At 56.9% G+C, this 15,358-nt stretch overlaps 1 protein-coding gene across 4 annotated transcripts in view; it reads right to left on the bottom strand.

The window, feature by feature from the left end:
• Window positions 1-262: 262 nt before the first annotated feature.
• PCDH1 (protocadherin 1) overlaps window positions 263-15,358 on the bottom strand; it is a 56,202-nt gene continuing 41,106 nt past the window's right edge. For 3 of the 4 annotated variants that reach the window (XM_032702606.1, XM_032702605.1, XM_032702604.1), the window contains exon 5: window positions 263-1,179. In XM_032702606.1, the coding sequence (XP_032558497.1) occupies window positions 794-1,179 (386 nt within the window). In that variant the 3' untranslated portion in view covers window positions 263-793. Of the gene's footprint in view, window positions 1,180-3,021; window positions 3,065-15,358 lie in introns of all 4 variants that reach the window. The other variant, XM_032702607.1, reaches the window with a different exon arrangement.

Below are 15,358 nucleotides of genomic sequence, written 5' to 3' on the forward strand. Positions count from 1 at the left end.
CAGAAAGAGATCCAGGCTGAAAAATAGCAAAGTCCCTACAGTCCAGCAGGGATGCTGCCCCTCTCCTCCAGCTCCCCAGCTGTTGTTTCAGGGACTGGTCACATCTCTATTTACAATATAGAACATGAGTGCGGGCCGGACGCTGCGCTCCCAGGGGCTCTTCCACGCAGCAAACCATTCCAAGCTGGAACTTGCTCCCTGTGGTTTGTTTTTCTTTTTCCTTTTCTTTTTTTTTTGTTTTGTTTTTCCTCTTTTTTTTTAAATGTGTGTTTTGTTTGTTTGTTTGTTTTTGTTTAAACGTCTTTTTTGTTTCAAGGACAATAAAAAGTTTCGATCAGGCAGGACTTGAATGTCATTCCTAAGTATTTACAGGAGTCTACAGCAAAGAGACAGGCAGCTCGCTCCCCGTGTGCGGGGACACCCCTCGTCCTATGCCCCAGGAACTCCACCAGCTCTGCGTGGACCTTTGGTACGTAAGCCCTTCTCCCCAGCCGTGCCCTCCGCACCAGGAGCCTGCCCAGCCCTCCCCGGCGACGCAGCAGTTCGGAGACATGCACCCGCAAGTGCTCGGGAATCGGGTTTCAGATGCTTTTCAGCCTTCCCACCCACTCCCAGCCCCGGGAAACAGCGGGTTAAAAAGGCGCTCCTGGCATCCCTGCCTCGCCCCGCCCTGCTCTCCGCAGAGCCCACTGCCTGGAGGACCGGCCGGAGCCGTAAAGCATCGAAGGTTTAAAACGTTCCTCTGGGCACTGGCCTCAGAAGCGCGGCTGCTCCCTGCCCCTCACGCCCAGCCTCACAGGTAGATCTCCCTCTTGGTGGTCTGCGCCGAGGGGGTGGTGGCTGGCTGGAAGTCCGAGGTCTGGGTGAGAGGAATTTCCTCCATGGGAGAGTCCTTGCAGGGCTCATGGCTACTATTGGAGAAGGCACTGTACGTGGGGAGCAGGCGGAGGTTGGCCATTTTGGTGCTGCGCTCTTCTGAGAGTCTGGGGCTGCCATTCCCGACTTGCTCTTGACTCCCTCTGTCTTGGTAAGGCACAAAAGTGGAGAGTTTGAGGGCGTTCTTGGGCCTGCGGCTGGGGGAGGACTGGCCGGGCATCCAGCAGGTGTCGGAGTGGCCGAACTCCGTGCACTCCCGGGTGCAGGTCCCAGTCATGGCTACATCGGGCAGAGGCCGGAGATCTGCGGGGAGGGAAGGGAGAGCAGCGTTACACACCCGGGGGGCCGGGACGGGGCACGGGGATGAGCAGCAGAGACTGGGGGTCTCCGACCTGCCCTCACCCTCCAGAGATGGGAGGGAACGGCTGGACCCACAGACACCCACGGAGCTGGACCCATGGACACCCCGGGAGCGAAGCAGAGCTGGGAGGGGAACCCAGGGCTCCCATCCAAGGTCACAGCTCCAGCTCCCCTGGACAAAGGACCGCCCTGCAGCAGGTCCGTGCAGAGAAGTGGGGGGCAGAGCTCACCAAGATCACCTCCTTGGAGACAAGGATGGCACAGGAGGTGCTCCACAGCCTGGATTTGCACAGCTGCCCCCAGACCTGTGATCCCACAGCTGTGGGCACCACCTGGACCCTGCAAGGCTCCAGGAACTCCTTTGGTCCAGTACCTTTGGGCACCACCAATGGCTTCACCGTGCAGAGACAGAACTGCCCTAAACACAGCCCTGCTCTTCACCACCCTGAGGCACAACCGTGTTTCCTGAGCAGGATCCTTGGGCAGCCCTGCCCTGCTCACATCAGTCAAGGCAGGCCACCCGCCAGCCTCCCCAGGCACCCATCAGCAGGAGCCACAAGCCCAGCCAGAAGTCCTCAGGCATCTTCTGGTCTCCTGCGGAGTCTGAAATCCCTGAGCACAGCAAAGCACACGTGGGCAAACCCGTGTCCAGCCCCAGAGAGGCTGGACCTGCTGTGAGACCCTGTCCCCAAACCTCTCTGTGCACCAAACACCTGCCCCTGGGGGAGCCTGGTATGTGAGGGCACCAGCAGCTCCCTGCTCCTGGCACACACAGGACGCTGACCACCAGTTACACCACTTCATGCTGTGGTGTCCTCCCATACCAGCCACCCCCTACCCCAGGCACTACAAGGTCTTCTCGAGCCTTGGCCATGTGTCCCTGACACAAGGAGTACCTGTCACAAGTTTTCAGAAGCCAAAGCTTGGCATTTCCATCCAGAAGTGTGTCCCTCCAAGAGCCATCCCAGACAGAAGCCATTCCTTGACCTCTCCCCCAGTTTGGGACACAACACAGTGCCCTGCTGCTGCCTGGGACACATCACTGCCTGCTACCACAAGCACCTGTGGGCACATCAAGCCTGGTGCTGATGCTGGAGTGAAAGGGGGGGCTGTTCATGACCTTGAGACTTGCAGATGTCCCTTGTGGTTCCCAGAAGTCCTGTCCATCTCTCCACCCAGGAGTTCACTACCTCACTGATAAAGACTGACAGAGGGAGCTGCTGAGGAGCTCTGGGACCTGAGGCACACAGAGCATCCCCCTTCCCACCAGACACACACTGGTACACACAGTTCCCTTCTCCTAAAAAAAAGACAGACCCAGTGGCACTGCCTCAGCCCTGGGAAGAAGGAAACCAGAGCACCATGCTGAGAGTTCTACCCTCGTCAAGACTCCCTCCTGCCTCCAGTTTGGGACCCTCAGACACAGATGTCCCCATGTCACCCTGGCACAGCTTTCACACACAGGCAACCCCGGGATTCAGGGAAGGACTCTGCAGGAGAAGGCTCCACACAATGCTGGGAATGCTTGACAAGGGTTACAAGTGACAGGGGAATGGAAGAAGGGGCGAAGTTAGCAGCAAACCAGGGAGTGAGCATATCTTGCCCTAAAACAGCCCCCAGCGAGTGCATCCCAAATTCTCAGCTCCTCTGGGGGCTGAGGCACCCCAGATGTTTCCCCTGCTTCCTGCAGGGGCTCTGGCCCCCGTGCTGGGAGCCGCCTCCTGTATCCCATGCCCTGGCACACACGGAAGCTGTGATATCCTGGCAGAAGCCACAGGGACATACCTCAGCGCAGACCCCCTTCACAGCCTGCTCCGCTCAGGGGACTCTAATGAGGAGCAGAAAAAGGACGAGAGGGTCACATCAGTGCACAGCCCCCACCTCCACACCCCCCCCCAGGATCCTCCTGGACCCTTGACCCTCTGCCAGCCCGAGTCCCAGAGCATCCCCCTGGTCCCCGCTGCCTTCAGGAGTCCCTTGGCCTCTCCTGGCCCTGCTCCAGCCTCCTTGAGGCTGCTGGGCCACCGCTGCTCATCGCTCTCTAGTTTCTCCAGCCTTATCCCAAGCCTTCCTGGAGCCCACTGGCCTCACACGTGATCCTGAGGCAGAGCTTGGAGCCACCTGGCTCGTGGCACCCCAAGTCCAGGCGTGCAGAGGGGGCCGTGCATCCCACCACAACACACACGCACGGACACACCACCAGCGGGACAACGACCGCGAGCACAGGGGACAGCCACGCTCACACTGCGGGGACAAAAGCAGGAGCTCAAAGCATCACAGGGGACAAGGCACCAGCACGGGGCAGCACGAGAGCAGAGCTTGGCAGGGCATGTCTGTGGGGTCATCCTCGGGGCTGGCCACCGACCAAGTGTCCTATTTCCCGCGGAGCTGCCTCGGTTCTCTCTCCCGGCTGCAGCTGGAAAGCAAGAGGTGACACCAGAGGCACGACAGCTTGGTTTTCATCTCTGCTCTGAGCAAGTCAAAGCAGAGAACAGAGCCTGAGCCCAGGATGATCCATCAGGTCTTCCTCTCAGGACAACACAATATCTCGGTCACTTTGAGGTCGCGTTACGTCGTTCTCCACTTCTGTCCGAGAGGAAATATTGCCATCTCTTTCTCGCCAGCTTTCCTACTGGAGATCATTTCATCCTCCAGCAGTGCCTTGGGCTCCAAGGGCAGGCAGTGGATGGGTGCCATCCCTTCTTCCTCTGGCACAAGGTGCTTTGCTGAGCCCACAGAAGGGACTGGCAGGACCGAAATCAAACCCACCTCTGCAGTGAACAAAGCCCTGGCGATTTCCTCGTGCCAGCGGCAGCTTGGAAATGGCAGGATCAAGCAGGAACGCTGTGTTCAGGGCCTTTTATTCTGGTTTTCCCATTGTCTGCTGCTGGCACTAAAGCCTTTTTCCAGCGTTGTCCCCTCGTTTGCAGTGGGATGTTGGCACTGGAGCTGCTGAAGGGAGGATTATGTGCCATGAGCTCTGCTTTGAGAGCCCGGGAACGGGGCAGGGTGTAATTCCTGAATAGCTGTGATTTAGGGCAAACACGACCCTATGGCCTAATTCTCAGCACATGCTGGTGCTTCAGACTCGGATGTGCCACCGCAGGAATCTTTCTTTGGTGGAAATTTTGCCCACAAAGTGCTGACCTTGGATGCCCTGTGGGGTGGTGAGGTGCCCACATCACCCTACAAAGGGTACCTGGGATTTCAGATCCCTTCTCCACCCCAGAAGTGCAGTTTTGTGCCTCTGGACCCCTGAAATCTGTCAGAGTTCCCGGGTGATGAAGAGGATGGCCGTGCCCTCTCCAGCATCACAGCATCCTGGCTGCTCAGAGTGAAGCTGTGCCTGTGCAGCCGCCGTGTTTTCCTGAGCTTTGCTGGCTCCCAGGGCTGGCCCATCCTGTGTTATCCTCATTCCGAGTCAGAAGGCTGCACTCCCCAGCCAGGAGGGCCGTGGGATTGGCTGGGCATCCTCACAGCCTTCTGGCTCCCCCCTTCCTACAGCTTTGCGTTGCTCTGGCATCCATCCCCTTGTCAGGTGCCTCCCGGAGCTCTCCTCAGCACATTGCTTAGGGATGAATCCAGGGTAGGAAAAGTGGGATACCCTTGATTTCTACAGATGAAAAGGGGGCACAGCTGGGGTTTTACAGCAGGATGTACCCTGGGCCCTCTCTCTCTGGCTGGAGGAGGGGAGGCTCTCTGGAGCCGTGGCACTGCTCTCATGGCTGTTCCCACCTCCTGCCATCCAGGGCACCTCTGCTCTTTGTGAAGGAGACCGTGCCAGGCTGGTTCCTCCGGGAAGAGGCACATATTGGTGCTGCTGCTAATTATTCCTCTCTATCCCCACCCAGGGCAGGAACACATCCTGTTGCAGCCGTTTGCAAGGGCTCCTCTGGTGACATTATTGCTCTTCGTGGGGGATTGCAGCAGTGCTCTGGAGCACTGTGAGGGATGAGACAAAAGCAGGCACTTCCCTCTCCTGCAGGAGCCCAGCAGAGGTTCCCTTGCCCACTCCAAGCCAGGTGGCTTCAAGCAGAGGCTGAAAGCCAGCCCCAAGCACAGTTTTTATGCCACCATCTGCAACCATCCACAGCCTGGTTTGGTTCTCCCTTGTCTTCAGACATCAGCACTGTCCAGGGGAGCAGGATTGATGCAGCACAGGAGGCCAGACCTTGCAGGTGAGGGAATGTGGTGGAGCAGATCTGGGAGGGGAGGCAGTGGAGCTGTGACAGAGCAGAGCAAGGCAGAGGATGCAGAGAAGCCTGGAGAGAGGAGGAGGAGGGAAGCACAGCATGCTAGGAGGGACTGGAGAGGTTTGGTGGCATGGAGAAATGAGGGATATGAGTGTGGGGAGAGCAGCTCAGAGGCAAAGCAGGATGTTTTCCCAAAGCATTAGATCAGAAAGTCCCACCTTCCCTACCTGGGGAGAACATCAGCCACTAATTTTAACCAGCTACCCCAAAAGCAGAGCCCCAAAGCCCTGTACCTCTGCTACCCTGGCAGGCAGAGGGATGGAGGGTGGCCCACAGCACAAACGGAGGTACGAGGTGTCCCTTTCAAGTGTCCAAGGTGTCCCTTTCAAAGGTCTGTCTCTCAGTCAGGGAAGGATGCAGTGTTTCCAGTAGAGGCAGCTTTGCCACCTCACTGTCCTGCTGTGGACACCTGGAAACACCCCTTCTTCCACTCGGAGCCCTCAGGGCTCTGCAGAACACCCTGGGCCATCCCCTATGGTGGTGCCTCCCCTGACATCTCACCCCAGCAGCACTGTCCTCCCTCCCTGTGCCATGGCAACAGCCTCCCTGATGCCTCCCTTTCCAGCAACTCCCTTCCCACAGCACAGCTCCTGGGAGCAGGCACCATTCCCTACTCCCCTTCCAGGTGTCCCTACTCCCTGTTCTCCCGTGCCATCGCTCCCTCCAGGCTCCCCGGAGCGCCGCTCCCCACAGGCCCCACTGCTGACAGATCCCGCTCTCCGGTGCCAACATTCCCTACAGGTGCCACTCCCCCGCGGCTCCACTCCCCACAGGTGTCCCCCACGGGTGCTGTCCCCCACGGCGTGCCCACCCAAGGTGCCCCTCTCCCGTGGTGCCGCTCCCCACGGGCGCCGTTCCCCCCGCGGCGCATTCCCGGGAAGCGCCGTTCCCCCACGGCGCTGCTGCCTACAGGTGCTGCTCCCCCACGGTGCCACCTGCTCCAGGTGCCACGTTCTGAGCTGCTGCTCCCTCCAGGTATTGTCTCCCCCCGCTGCTGTGTGCCCCGCAGGCACTGCTGCTCCTCCAGTGCCATTTCCTCCAGGTGCCATGTTTTACAGCACTGCTCCCTCCAGATACCACTCCCCTGCCGAGCTGCTTCCTCCAGGCACCACTGCTGCTGCTCTGCTCCCTCATCTTCCTCCAGGCACCACTGCTGCTGCTCTGCTCCCTCCTTGCTGCACCCCGATGCTGGATAGTGTGTCCCAACATCCCATTTCCTTACACCAGCAGCCCCATTGCTATCCTACCCTACCCTACCCTACCCTATGCTACCCTACCCTACCCTATCCTACCCTACCCTACCCTATCCTACCCTATCCTAACCTACCCTATCCTATCCTATCCTATCCTACCCTATCCTAACCTACCCTATCCTATCCTATCCTATCCTATCCTATCCTATCCTATCCTATCCTATCCTATCCTATCCTATCCTATCCTATCCTATCCTATCCTATCCCATCCTATCCTACCCTACCCTATCCTATCCTATCCTACCTTATCCTACCCTACCCTACCTTATGCTGCCTTATCCTATCCTACCCTACCCTATCCTACCCTACCCTACCCTACCCTATCCTACATTCTATCCTATCCTATCCTACCCTATCCTATCCCATCCCATCCCATCGTAATCTTATCCTACCCTATTTTATCCTATCCCATTCTGTCCTTCATGCCTGTGCATCCCAACACTGCTGGAATAAATGTCCTGCATTATCCCACCCCTTTATTTACCCCTCTCTGTGCCAGACCCAGTAGCCTGGAGGAGCCCCCCCAACATTGGCACCAGGAGATGCTCACCAGCCCATCCCCACCTGGCTCAGCTTCCTCTGGGGAACAGGAGCCCAGTGGCTCCTTTCCAACACATCCCCTTTGGAGTGCTCTCGGGAGAGGGAGGCTGTGCTGAAGGGAGCTGTGGGGCCATGACCTCCTTTGCAAAGCTCAGACACCTCCTTCAGGGTCCCCAGATGATCTGGGCACAGTCAGTGTGTTATCCCAGCAGGGAGTCATAGAGTATCCTGAGTTGGAAAGGACCCCAAAGGTCCTCAAGTACAACTCTTAACCCTGCCCAGGACACCCCAACAATTCCACCCTGTCCAAACCCTCCTGGAGCTCTGGCAGCCTTGGGGCTGTGCCCACTGCCCTGGTGAGCCTGGGCAGTGCCCAACCAGCCTCTGAGGGAAGAACCTTTCCCTGAGATCCAACCTAACCCTGCCCTGGCACAGCTCCAGCCCTTCCCTGGGTGCTGTCCCTGCTCACACAGAGCAGAGATGGAGCTGCCCCTCAGGAGGAGCTGCAGACCCCAGTGAGGTCTCACCTCAGCCTCCTCCAGCTGAACAAGCCAAGTGGCCTCAGCCACTCCTCATTTGTCCCCTCCAGGCCCTTCACCATCCTCATGTCCCCCTCTAACAGCTTTAAATCTTTCTGACACTGTGTCCCCCCAGACTGCCCCTATGTTGAGGTGAGGCTACCCCAGGGCAGAGCAGAGCAGGACAATCCCCTCCCTGATGCCCCCAGGACAGGGCTGGACACCCTTTGGACACAGAGTGCCTCCCCCAGCTCCTCAGCCCATCTCTGCCTCCAGGTTCCCACCTCCCATGTGGATGTGCCCAGAGCTCTCCACCTCCGGAGCAGCAGGAGCACAACACCAATCCCACTTTCCAGGCCCTGGGGGAGGCTGCTGGAGCACTGCCCGTTCCCACAGCAATGCTCCAGAGATCAATGAGCACAGAAACGTCGGGAGCTGAAAGCACAGGCAGAGAGCTCCCTGCAGTCCACGTCAGCCCCTGTTTTTCCCAGTCTGAGCTCACATCATCCCCCCCCCAGGCAGACGGTTTGCAGGACCATTCCTAGCACTACAACACCCAGACAGACGGCTTCGGGGACCAATTCTAGCACTACAACACCCAGACAGATGGCTTTCCAAACTTACCACCGTCACTACAGCACGCAGACAGATGGCTCCTGGTACCAGAGACCGACCTGCCACTGCCCAGAAAGGTGGTGACTGCAGCTCCACGCCACACCTACAGCTCTTGGGGCAATAACGAGCAACACCCGCTCTTCCAATAAATACTGAGGCATCCTCGGGCTGGTGCCAGCATGCAGATAGATCTCTCCTCGGCACTGAAGTCATGAGATATAACACACAGAGCCATCTCCCCCAGACCCTACAGCACTGAGCATCTCTCCCCTCTTGCTAAACAATAGTAGCTACACCGGCACAGACAGCTGGCTCCGGAGTTAATGGCCTGTCAGCCCCCAGATGCGCACACGGATCAAACCGTGGCCTCCGGAGTGTATTACAACACTCACACGAGCTGCAGCTCCGCGGCAAACGACTTCCCAGCTCCTGCCAAGGGTATCCCAGCAGAACCAGCACGTAATGAATGTGGACAGATGCACCCACCAGCCTCAGCAGCACCGGCACAGGTAGTGCTGGAGCGCTCTGTCGGCAGCGAGGGCCCGAGCCCGGGCTCCCAGGGGACGTGTTCTTCCCGTGTTTGCCGGAGCTGGAGGGTCAGGAACCACCTCCCTGCTGCAGTTACACCACGGGCGGCTGTGTGACAGCGGCCACATCGCCACAGCGACGGGAGGCAGAGCTCTCAGATGGATGTTTCTGGACACTGACCGTGTTCCTGCAGGGATCAGGAAGGGCTCACAGGGCTCAGCAACACACTGCGGTACCCACAGGACTCCCAAAATCCCCACCCGCCCTCCAGCTTCACTGCAATCCCTGTGATACCCAGCAAAACAAATTCAATCCTCCTATAACAGATTTTGTGCTTGTGGTGCCACTTACATGATCTTCTGCCCAGGCATAGTGGGGCTTCAACCTTCACTGGACTATAAAAAGCAGAATTATTACATTAAACTACTGAATAATTATGTTAAGAAGTACCTTAATAGGATTAGAGGGTTCAAAGGTTAGGAAATGCCAAAATTAGGATTGTCCATGCAGTCTTAATTCACTTCATGGAAGTCTGCTTCATGAGGCAGACCAGAGTTACACTCGGGGGGGAAATACTTTCCTCAGGGTCCCTTTGTGCCTCCCACACTTTGTGCCTCCCTCAGAGAGGACAGAACCACCTGGAGACATAACAGGCTTTTCAGGAAGAAGATGCTTTCTCAGTGAGACTCTGCCCCAGAGGCTGCAGAAATTGGGGAAGGTACAAAGAAAGGGTCAAGAGATCACAGAAAATTGCTCCTCTAAAGAAGGGGCTGGAGGTTAGGGGGGTTGTTTTCCTAATGAAAAAAAACCTGGCAATTTCCTTTCCTACCTCCTTTTGGAAGTGAAATACCTGGGCAGATTTCACTGGCACCTTTCAAAATATTTGGTATGTGGCACATGTCCACTGTGAAAAATTGAGTCCTTGCAGTTAAAACTTCCCAGCAACTGAAACCGGGTGATAAGCATTGCTGGGCAATCCTCTTCACTCACAAATAAAACGAAGAAATCCAGCTCCAAAATGAAATCCTCGTATCCAAACTCTCTGGTCAATCATGACAGACAACAGACATGGCACAAATAGCCACCAGAGAGGTCGAGGAGACCCACAAACCAAAGTGTGCAGTAACCAAACCATCTCCCCTCCTCGCTGTTTGCTGCTGCAACATCCACCCCCGGCGAGCAACAACTCCTGTGGGACCTTTAGGAGCACACAAAGGTCCTGACAAGGAGTCCGTGGAGCTGCCCTTCTTCCAGCCCTGCCCGCGGAAAAGGGACAGGTGGGAGCACACAGAGGGCTTTGGAGCCTCTCTCACAAGAGCTAATGATGGTTATGTAAATGCCATCGGGGAGCAGCAGCACCTGCTCTCCCCAGGGGCTGCCAGCTCATGCATGCCTTGTATGCGCATTCCTGCTGCCCAAATACCTCCACAATTGCTCCTTCCCCATCCCCACCTTGCCTTTGCTGATGGATGCCTGCAGTGCTCAGGATTCCTCCCGGTGGGGGTCCCAGCCTGGCTCTGGGGGGGTGACCTGTCCTGCTCTCCAGCCAGAGGCTCCCTGGGGACACAGGAATGCCCCTCCCAGGGCTCCCTGGCATGCTCAGGGTGCCTGTGTGCTGCCAGCTGATGGGAAAGGGGTGGCCAGAAGGGGCCAGGCCACCGGGGAGAGTGTCACCTGTGCCACTGAGAGCTCTGGCCACCCACTGACCCAGTGACACAGTGCCACAGCCGAGGTGCCCTCCTCCAGCCCTCCAGACTCTCCAGCTGCATCTGGGTGAGGGACAGGTTGTGCCACCCTGTGGCACCAGGTCCTGGAGAGCTCCTGGTCCATGTCATTATGGGTTGGTGACATACAGTGCTCCTCTTACCCCATCTCCCCAAGTGCCCCCCTCTCAGAGCATCACTGAGACACACTGTGGTTCCAGAGGGGACTGGAGATGTGACCCATGGCAGGATTGTGCCCTGCACTCCTGTCCCTGCTCCCGGGGCTGGGGACACTTACCCCACACCCATGGGGTGTGTTAGAGCAGCAAATGCTTCTTACAGAAGGAACCTGGGCACCTAATCCTTGAGCTCTGCCTTGTGCCCGAGCCTGTGAAAGGCTGGGTCTGATCCTCCCTGACCTCTCCCCCCTGCTCGGGATCCGGGGCTCAGGGGAGCACACAGAGGGATCCCCTCCAGCCCACATCCCACACACGCTTCCAGGGGAACTGCAGCCCCCCATCCCTTGGGATGGCACAGCACCCTCCATGTGCTGCAGCCCACCGCTCCACCCAGCCTCCCTCCAAGGGTTAATCCTCCTCTCTAGAGCTTCTCAAAGCTAATTAGAAAGAGCCTGGGCAAGTGTGGTGGCAGACACCACTGCACTTATCTCCCCACTTCCGGGGCTCTGCCCTTATCATTTAATTAAAGCTGCAGTCGTGCTTCCCTTCCTGGCAGCAGCTAATCACGGAGGGCACTGGAGCTTGAGGCAGCCTCTGCCAGCTCGCCAGGGAAGAAGCAGAAGGGCAGAGAACAGGCCCCAGGAAGGACAATAAAAGGGAGAAGAAGACAAAGAAAGAGTCCCTCGGTGTTGGCAGCCCAGGGACTGGGAGGCCAGAGGGACCCCAGACTGCCAGCCCTGGTGCTGGGGGGGGGAGACACAGGATCCTCTGTGTTCCAGGTGGAATTCCACAGTGCCAGCCTGGGAGTGAGCCAAGGAAGCTGCCTTGGCTGGGAGGCACTACAGGCTGGCTCCATCTCCCAGCAGGAACAGGACCCTGGACCCCCCACCTGCCCCAAAGCAGGTTTCCCACAGAACCAAAAATTCACAGAATCATTGAGGTTGGAAAAGACCTCCAAGGTCACTGAGTTCAGCCATTGATCAATCCCCACCTTGTCCCCCAGCCCAGGGCACATTCCTTGAACACCTCCAGGGACTCCACCGCCTCCCTGGGCAGCTCCTTCCAATGCCTGACCACCTTTCCATGGAGAAATTCCTCCTGATGTCCAACCTGACCCTCCCCTGGCACAGCCTGAGGCCGTTCCCTCTCCTCCTGTCCCTTGTTCCCTGGCAGCAGAGCCCGACCCCCCCCGGCTCCCCCCTCCTGTCAGGGGGTTGCAGAGCCAGAAGGTCCCCCCTGAGCCTCCTTTTCTCCAGGCTGAGCCCCCCCAGCTCCCTCAGCTGCTCCTGCTGCTCCAGCCCCTTCCCCAGCTCCGTTCCCTTCCCTGCACACGCTCCAGCCCCTCCGTGTCTCTCTTCCATGAGGGCCCAGAACTGGACACAGCCCTGGAGGGGCCTCAGCAGGGCCAGCACAGGGACAGTCCCTGCCCTGGTCCTGCTGATCACACTATTTTTGATACAAACCAGGTGCCCTTGGCCTTCTTGCCCATCTGGGCACACACTGCTCAAACAATCACAGCACTGCTCTCAGCAGGGCACCCCCAGGAGCACCCTGATGCGAGCCACAAGCCCCTGTGGCAGAACAAGCCATGCTCAACCCTCCCAGAGGAAAAGGGCAACCCATGCCATGCTGTACCAGAAAAGAATTTTCTTTGCTGTTACCAAAGAAAATTGGGCACCCCCAGAGTCCTGGGGAAGGGGCACATCCAGGAGGGATGCCACCAAGCAACAGGATGGATGGTCATCAAGAACCAGGAGGGATGTCCATCAAGCAACAGCAGCAAAGTCCTGCACCGGGTCTCCAAAGGAGGGCATGGATCATAGAATCACAGAATGGTTTGGCTTGGAAGGAACCTGAAAGATCATCTTGTTCCAACCCTCCTGCCATGGGTAGGGACACCCTCCACTGTACCAGGTTGCTCCAAGCCCTGTCCAACCTGGCCTTAGACACTTCCAGGGATCCAGGGGCAGCCACAGCTTCTCTGGGCAACCTGTGCCAGGGCCTCCCCACCCTCCCAGGGAACAATTTTTTCCTAACATCTAATCTAAACCTACTCTCTGTCAGTGGGAATCCATTCCCCTGATGATTCCCCTGATGCATAAACCCTGGAAATGCTGTTGCTTGAAGGCCACACAAGGGTGTGTGGGCACAGCTCCCCAGGGAATGGTGCTGGAGTACAATCAATGAAAGGCTCAGTCATTTTGGGGCAAGCAACCCCCAACTGATACTGAGAGCTTCCATGCCAAATTCCACACCTCTCTTCCAAAGCATGGTTAAGCTAATGGGTCTTGAAAAGAAATTCTCATAATCAGTTTGTTAGCAGGGCTCAGGCAGCATGTCTTGTTCTCAGAAACCAGCTGGAACAGCTCTGCTAAAACTTAAGAAAAACAGAAAAAGAAATCAACCTGAGGGAAACCCAGCATGGAAAATTGAAGCTTTAGTGTTGGAAATCAGCTGCAGTGATAAGCAATCGAAAGTAAGTCTGTACAATACAAAATGTCAGGCAGCCCGAGGCTGCAGAGCCTTTGGAATGATCCTCCTTGCAGGTTCCCAGGGCTGCTCCCAAGGCACAGCCTGGCTGAGGGATGTGTGTGTGTGCTTGGCACGCTCCGAGCGGGAGGAACGGAGCCGTGGGTTCAGCCCCGTGCCAGCACTGCCCTGCCCTGCTCCTGGAACCGGGAGCACGAGTCTCCTGAGGAGCAGCTGAGGGAGCCGGGGGGGCTCAGCCTGGAGGAAAGAGGCTCAGGGGGGACCCCTTCTTCTCCCTCACAGGAGGGAGGAGCTGTGGGAGGTCGGGCTCTGCTCCCAGAGAATAAGGGACAGTATGAGAGGAAATGGCCTCAAGTTGTGCCAGGGAAGGTTCAGGTTGGACACCAGGGAAAATTTTTTCACGGAAAGGGTTGTCAGGCACTGGCACAGCTGCCCAGGGCAGTGGTGGAGTCACCCTGGAGGGATTCAAAAGCCATGTGGGTGTGGCACTTGGGGACATGGGTTAGTGGTGGCCTTGGCAGTGCTGGGGAACGGTTGGACTTGATGATCTCAGAGGTTTACCAACCTTAATGATTCTGTGATCCTATGGAAAGGGTGATCACCTCCCACCACCTGCTAGTTCCTGAATCCTCCTCGTGCCCTAATCACATAAGCAAGTATTAACACACAATATTTTAACTATTTTTAGTTCATTTTCAGTTCTCTCACCTCACCTACAGCCAGGCAGCCACACGCACAGCCAAGGAGTGAACTGCAAGGAGCACCAGGTTGTGGACACAAGGACTGGGGACTACTGGTGTGGCTTTATGAGCCCTCTCTGTGTTCGCTCCTTGGTGGCTGCCTTTCATTGTTCCCTGTACTAAAGCTCTTGTGTCAAGGAGAAAAGAGCCGGCGTACGCATGTCTGCCTTTGAACAAAACCATTGTTAAGCTCCATCAACAATTTAATAATCTTTCCCTGGCAGGACAATGGATGGGGGGAAATTGTTCGTGCAGGGGGGCCGGCAGCCACACAGCAAAGCTCTGCTCCAGGCCTTTGAAGTCACGTAGGTGTTTAACTGACAAAAGAAATCACAAGTTTATGAAAAGGGCTCCCCTCAACAAGGGGATCTGGAAACAAAGGAAAGCCAGACCACTCGGAGAGAAGCAGAGCAGGCAGAAGGAAGAGCCCTTGGAAGAGAGTCAAGCCAAACCCCAAGGAAACTGGGAGAGGAAATGACAGTATGGATTTGCATGCGGATGCTTTGTTTTCTTTCCATGGATCTTTCCTGGGCTGCTCGGGAGTGAAGTGAGCACACTCACACGTCATTTCAGCTCTTTTACAGTCTGTTCTGACTGCAGGAACATGCTGGTTGCCTGAGCCATAGTGCAGACACCGAGGAGGAAGAGGTCAGACCCCTGCCCGAATTCGTGGTGGCTGTTTGAAGGATCAGGGGATGGGCACTAAATCCAGGGCTGATGCTCTTGGGTTGCCCTGAGAGGGAGATGCCTGTCTGCTGATGGAGGGTGGACACACGGCCCTGGACACCCCAGCAAGCCCCCAGGGAACCAAACACACATGAAATCCAACATACAGCAGTTCTGTGAGCATTTTACCAGGGATACAGCCAGGAAACTTGGGAGGAATGATCCGACACCAGACGAGGACGTCTGACTGCTGATTGCTCAAAGATCAGGAGCAGCCCATGCAGGAGAGCCCGAACCCCTGAACTGCCCAGCCCCTTTCTCTGCAGTGAGGAGACGTGCCACAAACCCAGCTGAAAATGCTCATTATTGACACCTCAAACGCCCACAGACTCAGTCACAGGCTGAAAATCTGCAGTGGAAGCAAAACGGGGAGAGATTCTGTGGCTGGCACGTGGCAGAGGCAGCATATGCACTGGTCAGATCCTCCTGTGGTGCAGCCAAAAGACATGCCAAGGAATCGACCCAGGTGGTTAACATTTCTGAATCGGACCACTTGCCATGCTTCTGGCACCATTCCCATCTGGGCACTGAAAGGATCTGCTGCCCTGATGGCCAGGGTTGGGGGGAAGTCACCTCC

This window comes from Chiroxiphia lanceolata, chromosome 15 (genome assembly GCF_009829145.1).
Source record: "Chiroxiphia lanceolata isolate bChiLan1 chromosome 15, bChiLan1.pri, whole genome shotgun sequence".
Taxonomy (NCBI): domain Eukaryota; kingdom Metazoa; phylum Chordata; class Aves; order Passeriformes; family Pipridae; genus Chiroxiphia; species Chiroxiphia lanceolata.